We start from the raw sequence: 15,958 nt of genomic DNA, 5'->3' as shown, positions 1-15,958 counted from the left end.
CCTAAAATAAAAATTAATCTAAATAAAATATATATAAAAACTTCTTTAGGTACTGTATTGCAGTATATAACCTTTCCAACAATTTTAATTATAACAAATATCCTACTTAAGACCTAAAACTCCCAATAAATAATAATAATAACTTTGTATGTTTAATTTAAAGGTCTCACTATGTCTGTATGTACTAAATAATCTGATAATGGCAAACAAGCAAAATAATTCAATAAAGACACTCACTACATGTTTTGTAGACCTGCCTTCAACACTAAGACCAATTCCAAGTGTCTCACACCGCCTTCATTGAGTTTACAGCACAGATGATACACAAAAGAGCTACTACACCTGTGGAGACTTCACCTCTGTGACTGTGCATGTTTTATATATACAGGAATTGCTTTTATTAATTCCATATTGTGAAGCTCATTAGGATCTACAGCTTAAGAGGTTTCTCTTGCAACTTTAGACTTGCAATAAAACACAGTGGATCAACACCAGCAGATGACATGTCTCTCCAAATCATCACTGATTGTAGAAACTTCACACTAGACCTCAATCAGTTTGGACTGTGTGTCTCTCCTCTCTTCCTCCAGACATCAGTGATGGTTTGGAGAGTCATGTCATCTGCTGGTTTTGATCCACTGTGTTTTATTATCAAGACCAAAGTCAGTGCAGTGTTTTCTTGTGAAAGCTTCCGTCTGCTGACAACTTTTATGAAGATGCAGATTTCATTTTCCAGCAGGACTTGGCACGCTGCACACACTGCCAAAAGTACTGAGTGGTCTTATATAATATTAAGATTTTCTAAAACTCATTTTTGGGTTTTTATTGGCTGTAAGCCATAATCATCAACAATAGCAGAAATAAAGGCTTAAAATACATCTATATAATATATGAGTTTATTTTGAAATAAATTAACTTTTCAATGATAATCTATTTTTTTAATGCACCTGTAATATAGGCCTATACTCTCATAAAATATTTTTGCATGCATAACCATTAAATTATACATAATTCAGAAAAATATTTAGACCTTTACTTTTTAAAGTCAATTTGACTGTGTAGTACACTGTAAATTAAATCAGTTGATTCAATCCACACACAGAAAACCATGTCAATGAAAGTTTTATTTTGTATTAAATATATTACAATACTGAATGATAACTGTAAGAAAAAAATATGGGCATTGACCATTTGTATTCGTTAGATTATATACAGCATACTTTGAAAGAGAACAGCCATGTAGCGACGTAGCACTAGATTAAAAACAGAAAGAGGATACAGCGGATGAAACAGACAGAATGAACCGTGTGTGTCAGACTAACGTAAGGCATTTATGAATCTCCTGAAGCGAACGTTAACTATAATAAACACTGTGCACTGCAGACGAGATCGGTTCACATTCCCCAAATAAAACCACTCTGAAACTGTGTGGACTGTAAAACACCGCTCCTCCTCGCTGATGGAGTGACATGCTCTGTGGGTAATAACGTGGTGTACGGACTGCTCGTATCTTCACATGGTTACAGGTGGAGGAGTCTGTTCTGTGTCGTCCACAGCGGTCACTTGCAGGCATGCTGCACCGTACTCTTCAGTTACATTCAAGAGCGTTCGATCGCTCTGAGAAGCTGTACGGCACAAACTCACAGCCCTGACTTACAATCTGTGCTCCGCCCACAACAGCATTCTTTAATAGCAACAGGGAAGCTCTGCAGAAAATCCTATTCAAGAAACTGTCTCCTAAAAAGTTTCTGTATGATGACTGCAGACCAGAAAAACAATTCAACAAAGAGACGAGACTCGCCTACATGTTCAGTAGACCTGCCTGCTACTCTAAGACGTGTAGCAAGTGTCTCAGACTGCCTTCATTGAGTTACAGCAGAGAAGCTGCACACCAGAGCTGCTAGACCTGTAGAGGCTTCACTTCTCTGACTGTCCAAGTTTTATATATACAGCCATTATTATTTTTATAACTCTTATTTTCTGAAGCTCATAAGGAGCTACAGCAGGGGTCGGCAATAGGCCAGATGTGGCCTGCAAGCATAAAACATCTGGCCTGTGAGTTTGTTTGAACTATAATGAATGTTAGTGGAATAAAAATAAAATAAAATGCTTCTCTGTCGAGCTTTTGTTTACATTCCTCCCCTGTCTCTCTGTCGTGCTCGGTGTGACTTTAGTTTCCACCCGTTCTTGTTTTTCCACCTCTTTTTGGGCTCCCTATCTCCTTTTAAGGGCATTTTTTCCATTTGTTTAATTATTTTTTCCTTTCTTCTTATGTTTACCTGCTTTGAGATCAACTGTTCTGCAATTGGCTTCAACAACCCTCTGGGCTGTAGAGCTGCTAGTCTGCTAGCTACTGTAGCTCTCCATCCCATTACACTTAATTTTCTAAAACAATTTTTTTTTTGTGGCCCGCAACATAATGGCTTGGAAAATATCTGGCCTGCAGCCAAACTTAATTAGTGACCCCTGAGCTACAGTTTAAGAGGCTTCCCTTGTCAACCCTTAAGGAGAAACTGCTTAAGAAAGTGTATAAAATGTCATGTGAAATGATTACATGCACAGGTCTACATCATCTTTTATGAAATTCAGGGAAAAATGGCTTTAATTTGGTTTTAAAAATGTGAATATTCTGTTTACACAGCCGCCTAAACTTTGGAAATCAGGTAATGTTCGTATTCTCTGCATGTGTTTTGTCATAAGCAAGCTAACATTAGCAGTTTGGTCATTTTGGAATTATTTCAAACTAGTAACTTTCATGCCCTAAATAAACATTACATAGTGTTCCACAATTTCTCTTCAAGCTGGTCAGTATTTTGTTTATATTTATAAGTATTGTTGACCAAAAAACTTCTAAAAAGCATGTTTAACCTTGCAGATTCTATTAAAGAATGCCTTTATGTGGGCGGAGCATAGATAAGTCCATTGGAGTAGACGACACAGAGGCGACCCCCAAAAGATCCGGTAACCAGGTAACCGTTAGCACGAGAACGACAGTGAGGTGCTGAAAGTATTGCTTGAGATGTTTTTTGTCTTTTTGGGTGCCTTTGGATTCAGCCTTCTCAAGACCTTATTGAGCCATGCACTTACACACTGCCCAGAAACACAGTAACAGCTGTGTGTGTGTGTGAGACTGAGAGAGAGAGAATGCATTCAATCAAATATGTACACACACTGCAAACAGAAACACATTGAGGAAATTGAAATTAACATTGTTTTTCCCACGGTGTGAAAACAGGAGTGTTCCTGAAATAAAAGATACAAAAAAAAAAAAAAAAAAAATTGCTAATTCCTGCTTTATACAATAATCATAATGCACTTCATTTCTGTTGGGATTAAATGTGTACATACAAAAACAAACAGGGTGAATAAAACAACTTTAAAAATATGCTTTAGAAATACTTGCGATGCTGTTCGGACGTTAAATTAGTCCGAAAAGTTAAATTAAATCAGTGCCAAACGCTGAACAAACGCCTCTTCAGAATACAGACACAGCAGGCTTTAGTGAACATGAAGGCTATTTACAGATGAAGGCCCAAAACTAGGCCTACCTCACACACACACACACACACACACACACACTACATACACAATACTGATCGCAACGTTTGGGTTTTCTTTTAGAATGACCTTAAAGCAATACTCCAGCGATTTACTACCTTTTAAAACCTAAGCAAAACAGGAAAACAGGGAAAAGAGGAAGTAGTCCCAGATACTCTCCCTATTTTGAGTATTCTGGAGCTTGTAATATAGTTATCCACATCATTTTGGCCACTTCTGTTGAAGTAAATTAGACCCTGTTTAGTTAGAATTAGTTCCTACTTGGGCATGTTCACTCCAGATTATTTTAGCCATCTAAAGGTGCACCGCACAGCTTGATTTAGGGCGTGCCAATGTGTCTTTGCTATTGTAACGACGGGAAAAGTAAACTTTGTGCATCTCAAAATACCCATTAATCATCGTTGTGTTGTGGAAAAAATGTGACAAACCAATTAGTGTGTCACTTCCCATTCCCTTAAGAGTTATTATTATTATTTTTTTTTAGGATGACCTTAAAGCTATACTCCAGCTTTACTACCTTTAGTGTTTCTCTATCATAGATCTTCTCAAAGAGTTTTTCTCAAACATTCTAAAACCTAAGCAAAACAGGAAAACAGAGAAAAGAGGAAGTAGTCCCAGGTACTCTCCCTATTTTGGGCATTTTGGAGTCTAATATAGTTATCCACATCATTATGGCCACCTCTGTTGGAGTAAATTAGGCCCTGGTTAGATTGAATTAGTTCCTATGTGGGCGTGCCAATGTGTCTTTGCTATTGTAACGACAGGAAAAGTATACTTTGTGCATCTTGAAACACGCAAAAGCTACAGCTTAGACTACAGTTTAAGACGCTTCTCTTGTCAACCCTTAAGGAGAAAGCACTTAAGAAAGTGTATAAAATGTCATGTGAAATGATTACATGCACAGGTCTATATCATCTTTTATGAAATTCAGGAAAATTGGCTTTAATTTGGTCCTAAAATCAGAATATACTGTTTACACAGCCGCATAAACTTTGGAAATCAGATAATGTTTGTATTATTTAGTTAGAATTAGTTCTTATGTGGGCATGTTCACTATAGATTATTTTAGCAATCAGTGTCTTTGCTATCATAACAACGGGAAAAGTACACTTTGTGCATCTCGAAACACGTAAAAGGGATGTACTAATTCTTTTAATTAATCATGGGTGTGTTGTGGAAAAAACGTGAAATAATAATATTAGTGTGTCACTTCCCATTTCCTTTAAGAGTTTTTTTTTTGGATGACCATAAAGCAATACTCCATTGCTTTACTACGTTTAGTGTTTTTCTATCATAGCTTTTACACACCAACAGTGTAGAATCAAGCCATGACAAAGCTCTTCTCAAAAAGTTTCTTCAAACGTTTTAAAAATTAAGCAAAAAAAATAAATAAAATAAAATAAAAAAGAAAGTAGCCCCAGGGACTTTTACTAAAGTATTCTTTAAGGGATGTACTAATTATCTTAATCAAATATGGGTGTGTTTTGGGAAAATGTAAAATAAATATATAAATATATAAATAAGCCAGGTGTCCTCTGAGTTTGGTGGACACTGCTGCATGTCCATGTGCCAAGATACCAATGAACGTCGGACTATAATAGTCTGCCTGGATTGTTTTCAGGCAGTGGTGCACCTGTGTTTTCCACTGCCAAGGTAGCAAAACGCATCTCAGTATTGAACCCATAATCCTGTGATTGATAACTATAATTCATTGTAAATTAATAATATTCACACAGGAACAGGATAAAATGATCATCCACGGTAACTAACGGTACTATACAAGTGCAGCACACATACAGTTTAAAATGCAGGAGTATTGCTTTAAAGGTCTTGGTGGTTGTATGACTGTCGGTCCTCACAATGCTTGTTTTACAGTCCCAGATGTCTTTGCTTAGAAGCAGTCGAGCAGTAAACCAACAGCAAACACATTTTAACCATTCAAAGAAGAAAAAAACAATCCCAAACTGTTTACAGAGACAAAGATAATGGATGGTCTGTTCAACAAGAGACTTGCTTCAAGTTGTTCTACATTATTCCAACAACCTAAACATCAGAGAGACAATTTTAGCCCCAGACTGTTTTAATATTACATTCACAGAACCCCTTACATGGCTGAGAGCAGGCCGCCATCTTCTCTCATTTATTTCCTCCTGTTTCCAAACACATGACCTCACACACTCCAGCCGGCAGTATATTTCAACTGTTTAAAAATGTATAAAACGACCAATTGCAGTCAACTAAAGGACTCTGAACAATATAAGCAGTGATCAGGACCAACTGCAGTCACCTAGAGGACTCTGAACAAGATATTTAGTGATCAGGACCAACTCCAGTCAACCAGAGGACTCTGAACAAGATACATATTGTTCACGACCAACTCTAATCAACTAGAGGTCTCTGAACAAGGTACATAGTGATCAGGACCAACTCCAATAAACTAGAGCACTCTGAACAAGGTACGTAGTGATCAGGACCAACTGCAGTCCACTAGAGGACTCTGAACAAGGTATGTAGTGGTTACGACCAACTGCAGTCAACTAGAGGACTCAAAACAAACCATGCGGTGATGAGGACCAATTGGAGAAATATGGAGCTATCTGAACAAGTTATGCAGTGATCAGGACCAATCATAACCGAGGGAAAGTCTCACAAAAAGCTGATGCAGATTATTAGAACCAATCACAGTCAGTAGTATGTGGTTTAGAGAAAAGAAAATGGTGATTAGGACCAAAGAGGACCAGGAGAGGGAAAAAGAAATCCTTCTCATATTACTGTGGGAGATTCTGACATTCTCAGCCTTCTAATCCAAAGTACCATCATCTCAGAAATCTAAGAGATATACTTGCTTCGCGTATCCTGCGTCTGTTTGGAGCGTAGGTCGTGCACGTCCTTCAAAAATTAACGTGATGCGTACGCGAGGTGCAATACACACAAAACTGCTAGGGGCAGTGTAGCCGTTGTAGCATGTTTGATTCGTTCAAATCCGGAAGCTTTTTGCCATGTTTACATTGTGTAAATCCCGAAGCCCTTTCTACATTCTGCCCTCTAGTGGAAGCCTTCAGTTACACGCGTTGCACATAGGCTAGAATGTTCTCAGTCACATTCACAACGCAGCTGGTTGTCTACACGAACGCATGGGCAAACAGCAAGTATGTTTCTACCCAGATGTTGGACATTGAGTTTGACTGCCCTTGGAAGGTGCTCACCCTCTCCCCCTGGGGGTTGGAGGTGCACCAGCTCTAGACCTAGTCTTAGTCCACCTGCAAAAATCATCATATCATTCGGTGTTTGTTAAAGTATACTGCCGGCTTTACAGAACAAGTCCATATGCATTCCCCAACACTGAAAACCACTTCATCAACAGAACATGAAGACAATGAAGAACTATTATACATAGTGCACTTTAGGCGAGGACCAATTGCGTCGCTATTCTTCAAAAATACAAGTAAATTCACAGCAACGTCCATCAGTCAGAACGCAGCCTCTAATCACAGCTTCTAAGCATCCGCCATAACCTTTTTGTAGCACATTCTTTATTCTTAAAGACGATCTACATATAGCATCAGAGATGCAGTTAAAGCGAGTGTGTAAAATAAACTTAGTTAGAAGTGAATGGACTGACGTGAGGGATTACGGAAATCCACAAATTATTCGGAAAACAAAAATGACAAAGATTTTTACAAATTTACGGACAGTCCCGATCCATAAAGAACATACAAACATGAACTGTCACATTTATTCTAGACCCTACCATTCGTAAGTGCGAAATAAAGAAGAAAAAATGAAGAAAAATACAAAAAAAGAACAATCACACATTTCACTCAGTGTCTTTGCATTATACATATTTACAGAAATCTCTGAGAAAAGAATAGCGTAACAGATTAAGAGGGAAAGTGTAAAGAGGGATGGGGGGTGGGTGTGGGGTTGGGACCTGGAGGTTGTTAATAACATTGATGCACAGTATGATGAGATCAAGAGAGAAAGCCTAAAAATAAAGGAATAAATCTTACCGGCCTACAGATCTGCCCCTCTGAGACATGCGGTCCCCTAGCGTTACTGATCTTTTGTTAACATATTATTTTTCATCGTTTGTCGTCGTCGTCTTTAGCACTACAATGAGTCGATAAACATGTTTTCTCATGCATACAGTGGAAGTTTCTACAGTTGATCGCGTGCTTTCAAAAACAAAAGTCACATCCGGGTTGATGACCTTCTCACACCATTGCAACAAGGACACCAATCACAAGACATTATTGGTGTTTGGGGGCAGGACTTTACTGGGGGGGTATGGGGTGGGGCTTGGGGGGCGTGGCTGACAGTCTAATGCCCCGCCTTGTCCGCTGGCTCCTCTTCTCAGCGTGGCTGGAGCAGTGTCTGGCTTTACCTTTTGGACCAAAAGCAAAGTTCCCCAGTTCCCCGCGTTGGACGACTGCAGTGGTGGGAGAATGACAGCTGTGCTCTTCAAAAGCTCGGGCAGGGAGGGGGGGAGGGGAGGCCGCGCCCGCTCTCTGGCGCCCTCCGATGGACACGAGCGGTCCTCGAATTCAATTCACCCCTTTCTCCGTTTCGACTTCTCTTTTTTTCTCATTTCATTTTTTTCTCATTTGTATAAAAGCGGAGGAGAACGTAGTCCTTAAGGAGATTTTGCAGAGTATTTGCAAGGAGATGCTTTATATTGATGTCTCCCACAACTGAAAGATACAGAAGAAGATAAATGTTAAAAGATACACAGGCTGGAAAATGTACCCTACTTTCTGCACATTCATTTAATATGTATTTTAGTGTAGGGGTATCTACTATCCACTTTTATACCGTTATATTGTCCAAAATATCATGGTATTCTGTATTACTGAGGTGGTGGTTGGCATAAGCTGGTCCTACATAATTGTGGCTACTGTTCTATTGCATTTTTTCTAAATCGAAAAATTATCAACTACCAACTTCAATTGGTTTACAGGGTCACAGACTAAAAGAACACTCTTATTCCCACCAGACTAACACCGTTACAGGTGTTTAGCTGCTAAGAATCAAGAGGAAGAAGCTGGTTAGCATCAGCTTAGTTTGTTAGCATGATAACATTCTGTTCAACACAGAGCACTCTTAAATAAATCTAAGCATTTAGTTGAGAAGACTCAAAGGACTTTAATGCTAGGCTAGGATAGTTAATGTTCACTAAAAGGTTTAAAGGGATAGTTCGGTATTTTTGACATGAGTCTGTATGGCATCATCATAACCAGTGTCGTGCATCCACACTGACTTACCCCCCACAGCGTCCTGTGAGCCGAGTTCTTGTCCAGTTTAGGTCAAAGCGAAAGTAGTCCGGCATGTTTGCTGGGGTCAGGAAAATAACTCCTTTTTCTTCCCAAAGCAGTACGTGTTCAAAAGAGTGATTTATTTACATCACAAAAAACTAACCCTGCAAAAGTCACGCCTAGTAAATCACTTGGGTCCTACTTTCTCTCGTTCCATATCAATGCGCGCAGCGCTGCAACCTGACAGCTAGCCTACGTGTTTGGGTCGCTTTGTTTACTTCTCGCCTCGAGAACATGTGTGACTACGAGAGTGACGAGGAAAACATTGATCACCGCTCAGAGCCACGGGGATATCTTTATGAACCCGAGTATACAGATGTTGAACTTCGCCAAATGGAATTAGATCGGGCAGAAAGAGAGAGGGTGGACAGAGAAGTGGTGGAAGATGAAACTGGAGCCACTGCTGGAGCTGCGATACCCAGGGTGGCCGACAAATCCTGGTGCACTTGTTTCAAGTGCGAAATAATGCAGACCGAGGTGGAATGCTACTGTTGCCACGAGTGGGACTTAGTTATGCCCGAGATGCAAGACCTATCCATTGATGAGGATGTCAGCGGGGCAGCTGCTTGCATCACAAACAACAGTGACTTCCCTGCACTCCTGAATGCTGGTGTGTTGAGAACTTTTTTCCTTTTTTTTGCCCAGCGCTAGTACCCAAAGTTTCCTCAGAGCAACATCAGTCACAGGAAAACGATGAAAACTCTGCGGAGAATCAGCCACATCTTTGTTGCTACAGCCTGGATAGTCACAAGTCCGCACCATTTTAACACACACACACACACACCTAGCTATATATATATATGTGTTTACAAAGCTTATAAAAGCCAATAGACTTCTCCCTAAAGTTAGCTCGTTTGCGTTGCTAGTCTGAACACAGCTGCTAAGCACTGCCAAAACACAGAACAAGTTGACGCGTGCGCAGCTCGCTGTCAGAATGACGCGCACTGATACGAAATGAGAGAAAGTAGGACCCAAGTGATTTACGAGGCGTGACTTTTGCAGGGTTAGTTTTTTGTGATGTAAATAAATCACTCTTTTGAACACGTACTGCTTTGGGAAGAAAAAGGAGTTATTTTCCTGACCCCAGCAAACATGCCGGACTACTTTCGCTTTGACCTAAACTGGACAAGAACTCGGCTCACAGGACGCTGTGGGGGGTAAGTCAGTGTGGATGCACGACACTGGTTATGATGATGCCATACAGACTCATGTCAAAAATACCGAACTATCCCTTTAACATCACATCACTGTGTTCTAACAGCAAAATAGCATTTAGGTGGCTCTTATCTGTGGTGCTGTTAACTTGTGGTTTTTAATGCTGGTAACTCCGATAAATTTATCCTGTGCAATAGAGGACACTCTTGGTCTTCCTTTCCTAGGGTGGTCCTGATGAGAGCCAGGTTTATAACTTTTTTTAAAAATTTGTGACTGCAAAAAACATCACTTTCTTTACTTTTAAGAGTAATACTTTAACTTTTAAATTATTAAAATTATTTGGATTGTCTGATCTTCATTTTTTTTTTTCAAATTAATTAGTTGAGTAGTTCTTGCCATAATCTGGATTAGAACATTACTCAAATTAAGCTATTCACTGTATACCTGTAACTCTACCTCTTCACAACTTTACACCTGATGCTCTCAAACACATTAAGAGACAAGAATTTCAAGTAATTAACTCTTGACGAGTTCAGCACAGCTGTTAACTGAAAGCCTGAATTCCCGGTGACTCTACCTCATAAAGCTGACTGAGAAAATTCAGCCAAGATGTGCAAAACTGTCTCTATCTAAGAAAGAGGTGCTAGGTCCTAAATTTCCTTTGGGATAAAAAAAGTATCTATCTATCTATCTATCTATCTATCTATCTATCTATCTATCTATCTATCTATCTATCTATCTATCTATCTATCTATCTATCTACTTTAAAGAATCTAATATATAAAACATATTCTGATATTTTTAACACTTTTTTATTTACTAACTAATTTCAGATGTATGTCTTTATAGTTTGGATTACTTTAGTATTAATCTGCAATGCAGAACATGCTTAAATAATGAAAAGACTTTTGACTGCTATATATATATATATATATATACATAGAATAAAACAAATGTATTAACATAAATAAGTTCAAGACCCTCCTCTCACCCTGGCACTCTGCCTGTTGGCCTTCCTCTCCTCGTCGGGGAGCGGGGGCATGGGGTACGGGTATCTTCGGCTGGAGGCGATGGAGCCTGTGGAGGAGGTCGGGGACTTGGCTGGCGACAGCGTCCTGTAGGGGAAAGGATGGAGAGAAGAAAGCCAGCGTTAGGAGACTGTTCTATTACCTTATCTTCTCTGAAGAAGCTTGTGAGCACATCATGGGTCAGGAGCTGTCACCTCTGACCCTCTGCTGAGGTCAGAGGGAGCACTTCCTACATGGGTCATCATCCAAAAATCCCACCAACCGTCTAATTCACTAGTAACTCTACACAGCCGCTAACTGCCCCTTACTGGGGGGATTTCAGACAACAGGGTGGATGTGATGAGATGAATCAGGACGGACTGGATGGTGTTATTAGAAATACACAAGGAGTATACACAGTGAGTATGGGTGCTGCTCAATGATAGTGATGTCACAGTGATAACACAGAAACACACACACACGTATAGCATCAAGCATGCAGACAGAGCGGTAGAGAAGTGTGTGTAAGAAAGAGAAAAAAGGCCAGAATCAGAACAGAAAAGCAGAATACAGCAGGATACAGCTGACAGACAGTATGTTTTACTGTTATCATGTCTGTCTGATCTCATTATGACAGGTAGGATGTGGAACACAGAACTCCTGGCTGGGTGATGGTAAGTGTGGTATGAGTGTGGTTCACTCGTTCCTTTAGTGCAGTTTATGTTTATATGCAGTGTTGGGTGTGGGTTTATTGACCGGTTGTGAGTCACATGACTATGGAAAATTGAAAAACAAACTTCTTTGGTTAAACGTCTTTGATTAAAAGGGATAAAAACGTGTTATTTTGGTGTTTACCCACAATACAATTCTTTATGATCTTTCACAGCATCTGTGTTACTGAAGAGGATATTTTGGATTTATAGGTGTCAATTTCACAGAATTTAACATCCAATACTCTTCACTGCAGGTTTACCCTATTCATTTTATTATAGCCACCACGTGGCTATGAAGCAGTAACTTTATTAGGTCAAATAAGGGGTCTTATTGAGTCTTAGGGAGTTTAGAATGCCTACATTTCAATAAATATATTGCTATTTGAAGCCACATATCAATATGTCAATGTAAATTGATACAAAACCTCTCTGATCAGTTTCTCTGATTTTGCTATTTATAGGTTTATGTTTGAGTAAAATGAACATTGTTGTTTTATTCAATAAACTAAAGACAACATTTCTCCCAAATTCCAAATAAATATATTAATGTTTAGAGCATTTATGTGCAGAAAATGAGAAATGGCTGAAATAACAAAAAAGATGCAGAGCTTTCAGATCTCAAATAATGCAAAGAATGCAAAGCTTTAAAAGTTCAGAAATCAGTATTTGGTGGAATAAACCTGGTTTTTAATCACAGTTTTCATGCATCTTGGCATGTTCTCCTCCACCAGTCTTACACACTGCTTTTTGATAACTTTATGCCACTCCTGGTGCAAAAATTCAAGCAGTTCAGCTTGGTTTGATGTCTTGTGATCATCCATCTTCCTCGATCCATCCATCATCCATCTTCCTCGATCATCCATGTTCCTCATACAGAGTTCCCCAATGGTGGAACAAACTACCTTCCACTACCAGATCAGGAGAATCTCTCGCTATCTTTAAGAAACTCCTGAAGACAGAGCTCTTCAAAGAGCACTTACTCTCTTAACACCTCTAACACACTAACTACTTCTATCCTCATTTCCTTCTTCCCCTCCTTCACTCCTCTATCCTATTATTCCCCTTTGTCCTCCTTTTATCCCTATCCAAAGATGTTTTTCCTTTAAACTTATTTTACATTGTACTTGACTATTGTAAGTCGCTTTGGACAAAAGCGTCTGCCAAATGTAATGTAATGTAATGTAATGTGATTATATTCCAGAGGTTTTCAATTTAGTAAAATTAAAGAAACTCATCATTTTTAAGTGGTCTCTTATTTTTGTCCAGAGTGGTATATCGCAATATCAATATATTGTCCCATCCCAAATATACAGTACTGTACAGATATGTAATGTATCTAAGCACATTTTTACAACAATAATGTACTTGAATCTATTGGCAGCTTGCCTAATGCCAGGCATGAGCTAGAGGGGTATAATGCCCCCAGCACAGTGTTCTCTAGAATGATGGTGCTCCATGTAGTAGTTTTGGGATGAGTAGGGGAGTTAGGAATAAGGTGTGGTTTTCCAGCATCTTGAATAGAGCTCTTATCACTGATTGCAATCAAATCCTCACAGCAACACTTACAAATCTATAATAGCTTAATATAAGAGACAGTTACTCCAACAATGGAAGGATATACCCATATTTAATACCCTATATCTGTTATAATAAAGTGGCCAGTGAGTGGAAGGCACAAAGGACAGTGTTTTTAATGAAGTGGTTGGTCAGTGTAATCACAACGTGTCAAGTGGATAATGTGGATAATAGGTTTAGAATTAAAAACACTTATTTTTTCTCCTCATGTTTTCTGTTAATACTGCAGGTATTTATCAGAGGGATGCCCTTAAAGAAACCCCTATATTCATCATCACATGTTCAGAACCGGAAAAAAAAGAAAATCTGGCCGGCGTAAACAAATCAACAAACATATAAAAGTAAAAACTAAAATAAAAATGAACAGGGGGAGGAATATAAAGCAGTCTGAGGTAATACCTAATATAGGGTCCCTCAGTGTTTTTATTGACATCTTCCACCCATTTAGTTACATAATACTCTGTTTTGAAGCAAGGGGTTAAATACCTGCAGGAGGAGGTGGGGGAGGAGCGATGGTGAACACAGAAGAAAAGAGAGGAGGTGAGAAAGAGTGGAAGAGGAGGAACAGGTGAAGAGAAAGAAAGAGAGAAAGAAGGAGTTGGTAAAACCACAGCAGAGCACAGCACCCACATTCCCTCAAGCCCACCAAGATGCAAATGAGAGGAGGCCAGAATGATGGAAAGGTTTTTGGATGTCATCCATATCATATAGGATTCTTTTTACACCTTCTAAAGCTCCTGTAGGATTTAACTTAAAGTAAAATGGTACCTTATATAATAGAAGCTATTACATTTGAATTTGACTGTAATCTTTCAAAGGAGAATTCCACTATTTTTTAAAATACATTCTGCATAAAAATGGTTCTATCACATATTCAATTGAATATATTAGACCTATGTGGCTGTATAATGACTGATTTTTAGCATTCATTTAAAAGCTGTCTGACCAAAGGAGGATGGGTCCCCTCTTATATATTAGCTTTAATAGTACAGAGTTCATTCTTCCTCCTCCAGCTCTGATAGAGTTTTTCTTTATATATATTGTATGTTAAATTTTTCATCTGATTCTCAGCCCTGTTACAACATTTCTGTTAAGCTGCTTTGCAACAACATCAGTTGTAAAAAGCGCTATATAAAGAAATGTTATTTAATTTAATACAGCTCTGGAAAACAAATAAGAGGCTACTTAAAATGATGAGTTTCTTTGATTTTACCAAATTAAAAACCTCTGGTATATAATCAAGAGGAAGATGGCTGAATTGCTGGAATTTTTGCACCAGGAGTGGCATAAAGTTATTTAAAAGCAGTGTGTAAGACTGGTGGAGGAGAACATGTCCAGATGCATGAAAACTGTGATTAAAAACCAGGATTATTCCACCAAATATTGATTTCTGAACTCTTAAAACTTCACGAATATGAACTTGTTTTCTTTGCATTATTTAAGGTCTGAAAGCTCTGCATCTTTTTTGTTATTTCAGCCATTTCTCATTTTCTGCAAATAAATGCTCTAAATGACAATATTTTTTGGAATCTGGTAGAAATGTTGTTTGTAATTTATAGAATAAAACAACAATGTTTATTTTATTCAAACATATACCTATAAATAGCAAAATCAGAGAAACTGATTCAGAAACTCTTCGTTTTTTCCAGAGCTGTATATATGTATAGTATTACATGTGTAGTCAACATGTGCAATCAAGGTACAATGTTTATTTAATCATGGTACTGATTTGAGTTCATATCATATCTGAATTACTGTTCTGTTATATCATAACCACTGACCTATTCAGAACACTTGGAATTCTCCTTTAAAATTTGACCTTAATGCCATCAGTATTTCATTGCAGTAAAATTATTCCAAAATGATAGATAAAAAGATCAGCTTCTAATCATGATTAAAAGCCTTAATGATTCTTCAGGCCATTAATGCCAAACCCTTACAAATACTACACTTAATCACTAAATGCATTTTAAAATCGAAAGGTCAATTGCATTTTGGTTTGGTGGCCTTTTCTTCAGAGCAGACTTTCCTTTCTAGTTTTGTATCATGTATTTATAACAGGATACAGAAAAAGAAAGGAAGATAGAGCGCTGTGTATCCGAGAAGCCTCCTTTCTGCATTCTTTTAGATGCTGAAACACTTGCATGCCACTTTTTAAGCGTGCTTCTCGCTCCAAAGATTGAAGCCATTAAAAAGAAAAATATAAGGTGAATCACATACATTCAAGTGTGTTTAGTGAGTTAGCATTTCACTGCATGCAAAACAAAACCCTCAGAAACCTCCCAGGTATCTTTTCTTTACCTGGAATCTTTGATATTTGAGAGCTGATCTCAGAGTGCATGCTTTAATTAAATTGTCATGTTCTTTGGCAAGAGCTGTATGCATGTGGATTGACCTTGCTGTTACAAAGCAGTTACATGTAACTTACTCTGTCGAGTTGGAACGAGGCCGGAACTTCTTCCCTTTCATCTTTCTGCGGTTTCCGCTAATGTTCCCTACAAGGAAAACAATAAAACAACACAAATTTGACTAAAATCACATAGATATTTCAGAAAGCTTCTGGGAAACAGAAGTGGAACTCTTTGGAATACAGGTACAAACAGGACACTGCACCAAAAACATCAAAACTGTAAAGCAT

At 38.5% G+C, this 15,958-nt stretch overlaps 1 protein-coding gene across 3 annotated transcripts in view; it reads right to left on the bottom strand.

Moving 5' to 3' along the window:
- Positions 1-1,106: 1,106 nt before the first annotated feature.
- Positions 1,107-15,958, bottom strand: part of adam22 (ADAM metallopeptidase domain 22) — a 157,646-nt gene continuing 142,794 nt past the window's right edge. For 2 of the 3 annotated variants that reach the window (XM_049464556.1, XM_022662664.2), the window contains exons 29-31: positions 15,749-15,815; positions 11,017-11,140; positions 1,107-8,249 (exon numbers count right to left, since the gene is read on the bottom strand). In XM_049464556.1, coding sequence (XP_049320513.1) covers positions 8,229-8,249; positions 11,017-11,140; positions 15,749-15,815 — 212 coding nt within the window. In that variant the 3' untranslated portion in view covers positions 1,107-8,228. Of the gene's footprint in view, positions 8,250-11,016; positions 11,141-15,744; positions 15,816-15,958 lie in introns of those variants that run through there. The other variant, XM_049464559.1, reaches the window with a different exon arrangement.

The sequence above is a fragment of the Astyanax mexicanus genome, chromosome 1, assembly GCF_023375975.1.
Source record: "Astyanax mexicanus isolate ESR-SI-001 chromosome 1, AstMex3_surface, whole genome shotgun sequence".
NCBI classification, from domain to species: domain Eukaryota; kingdom Metazoa; phylum Chordata; class Actinopteri; order Characiformes; family Acestrorhamphidae; genus Astyanax; species Astyanax mexicanus.
The sequence above is the reverse complement of the archived record's forward strand: the minus strand, read 5'-3'. Positions and strand labels throughout refer to the sequence as shown.